This window comes from Wasmannia auropunctata, unplaced genomic scaffold, assembly GCF_000956235.1.
Source record: "Wasmannia auropunctata unplaced genomic scaffold, wasmannia.A_1.0 LD334498.1, whole genome shotgun sequence".
Taxonomy (NCBI): domain Eukaryota; kingdom Metazoa; phylum Arthropoda; class Insecta; order Hymenoptera; family Formicidae; genus Wasmannia; species Wasmannia auropunctata.
This window is the reverse complement of record NW_012028392.1, coordinates 26,307-27,535: the sequence shown is the minus strand read 5'-3', so window position 1 is coordinate 27,535 and position 1,229 is coordinate 26,307. Positions and strand designations below refer to the sequence as shown.

General features: G+C 24.7%; 1 protein-coding gene across 1 annotated transcript in view; it reads left to right on the top strand.

Annotated features, from left to right (window-relative positions):
- Positions 1-5: 5 nt before the first annotated feature.
- The window catches only part of LOC105458630, a gene marked incomplete at its 5' end in the record, with an annotated part of 3,745 nt that continues 2,521 nt past the window's right edge, over positions 6-1,229 (top strand). The window contains 2 exons of the mRNA XM_011704097.1: positions 6-12; positions 100-271. Of these exons, the coding sequence (XP_011702399.1) occupies positions 6-12; positions 100-271 (179 nt within the window). The remainder of the gene's footprint in view (positions 13-99; positions 272-1,229) is intronic.

The window sequence follows — 1,229 nt, the reverse complement described above, 5'->3', positions numbered from 1 at the left end:
CACAATTAATTGGTAAAAGAATAATAAATTACAGAAATATTTATACAAAAATTAAGTTATATTTATATATATTTAATTTAATGTTTGCATTTCGTGAAGGTACCGATATTTCGGAGAGCATGATCAAATATGCGAATGAAACATTCAGTGACGAAAAACGGTTGCAATACGAGGTATTGGATATTGGAACCAAAAATTTGCCTAAGAAATATATTTCTGAATTTGAACATATATTATCATTTCACACTTTGCAATGGTGCAGCGATCTTCGGTAAGCAATATCTTATATAAAATATAATTTAAACTAAATGTCAACATTTATTGATACCTTATTAACAAACCCTTTAAATAAGCGCAAATTAACTTCTTTTTACAAACATATTGTGTGTGCATCAGTTTTAGAATAAAACAAGTATTCAAATAAATTTATTATTTTAAATATTTGTATTCAAATGCTTATATTTTGATACTTGCCGTATTATTTTACGTTTTAACATAATTGTTTATAATATTTCTCAATATTTCTATAAGATAATAAAATAATGACATAATTTGAAAAAAGAATAAGTGCAAAATATCAGCTAGTGTTGTAACAGGTACCTGTTAAAAGATATCTAGATATAGATACAGGTTCTTTGTGGAAAAAGTATTTAATTACAGGTATAGATACATTTTTAAAAAATTATCTGGGGATGGATACAGGTACAGTATAAAAGTACCCGGAAGATTTAGTTACTTTTTATCTTAAAAAAAAAAAAAGAAAATAAATTGCACAAAAAAATTTTATTTTAAATTAATACTTATGTAGTATATAAAGATGTATTACTTACAAAATATTTATAAAATAAAATCTTAGGCTAATTGCCATGTTTTAAAACTAATACGGTTTCAAATATAAAATACAATAGGGTAGACCGATGCAAATCGGATCAATAAAAGTTTTGATATAATTATTGATAATTTTTCTGTTTCAAATGAGCTGTTTTATCATGTTAAATAATAGTTATCATGTTTTTTTTTAATTAATAGTATTTCAAACATTAAATCAATTTCGGAGGAAGGGAGAGGGTTTAAAATTTGACTACCTGTATTAAAAAGTGTCTTACAACGAATGCAAAGGACGGCAGAAATCTCGTGATAATAATCATAGAATTGCGAACATTATTAAGAGAGATAAGATAAACATATAACAATCAAAAATTTAAGTGGTAAATATACCGATGAAGGGA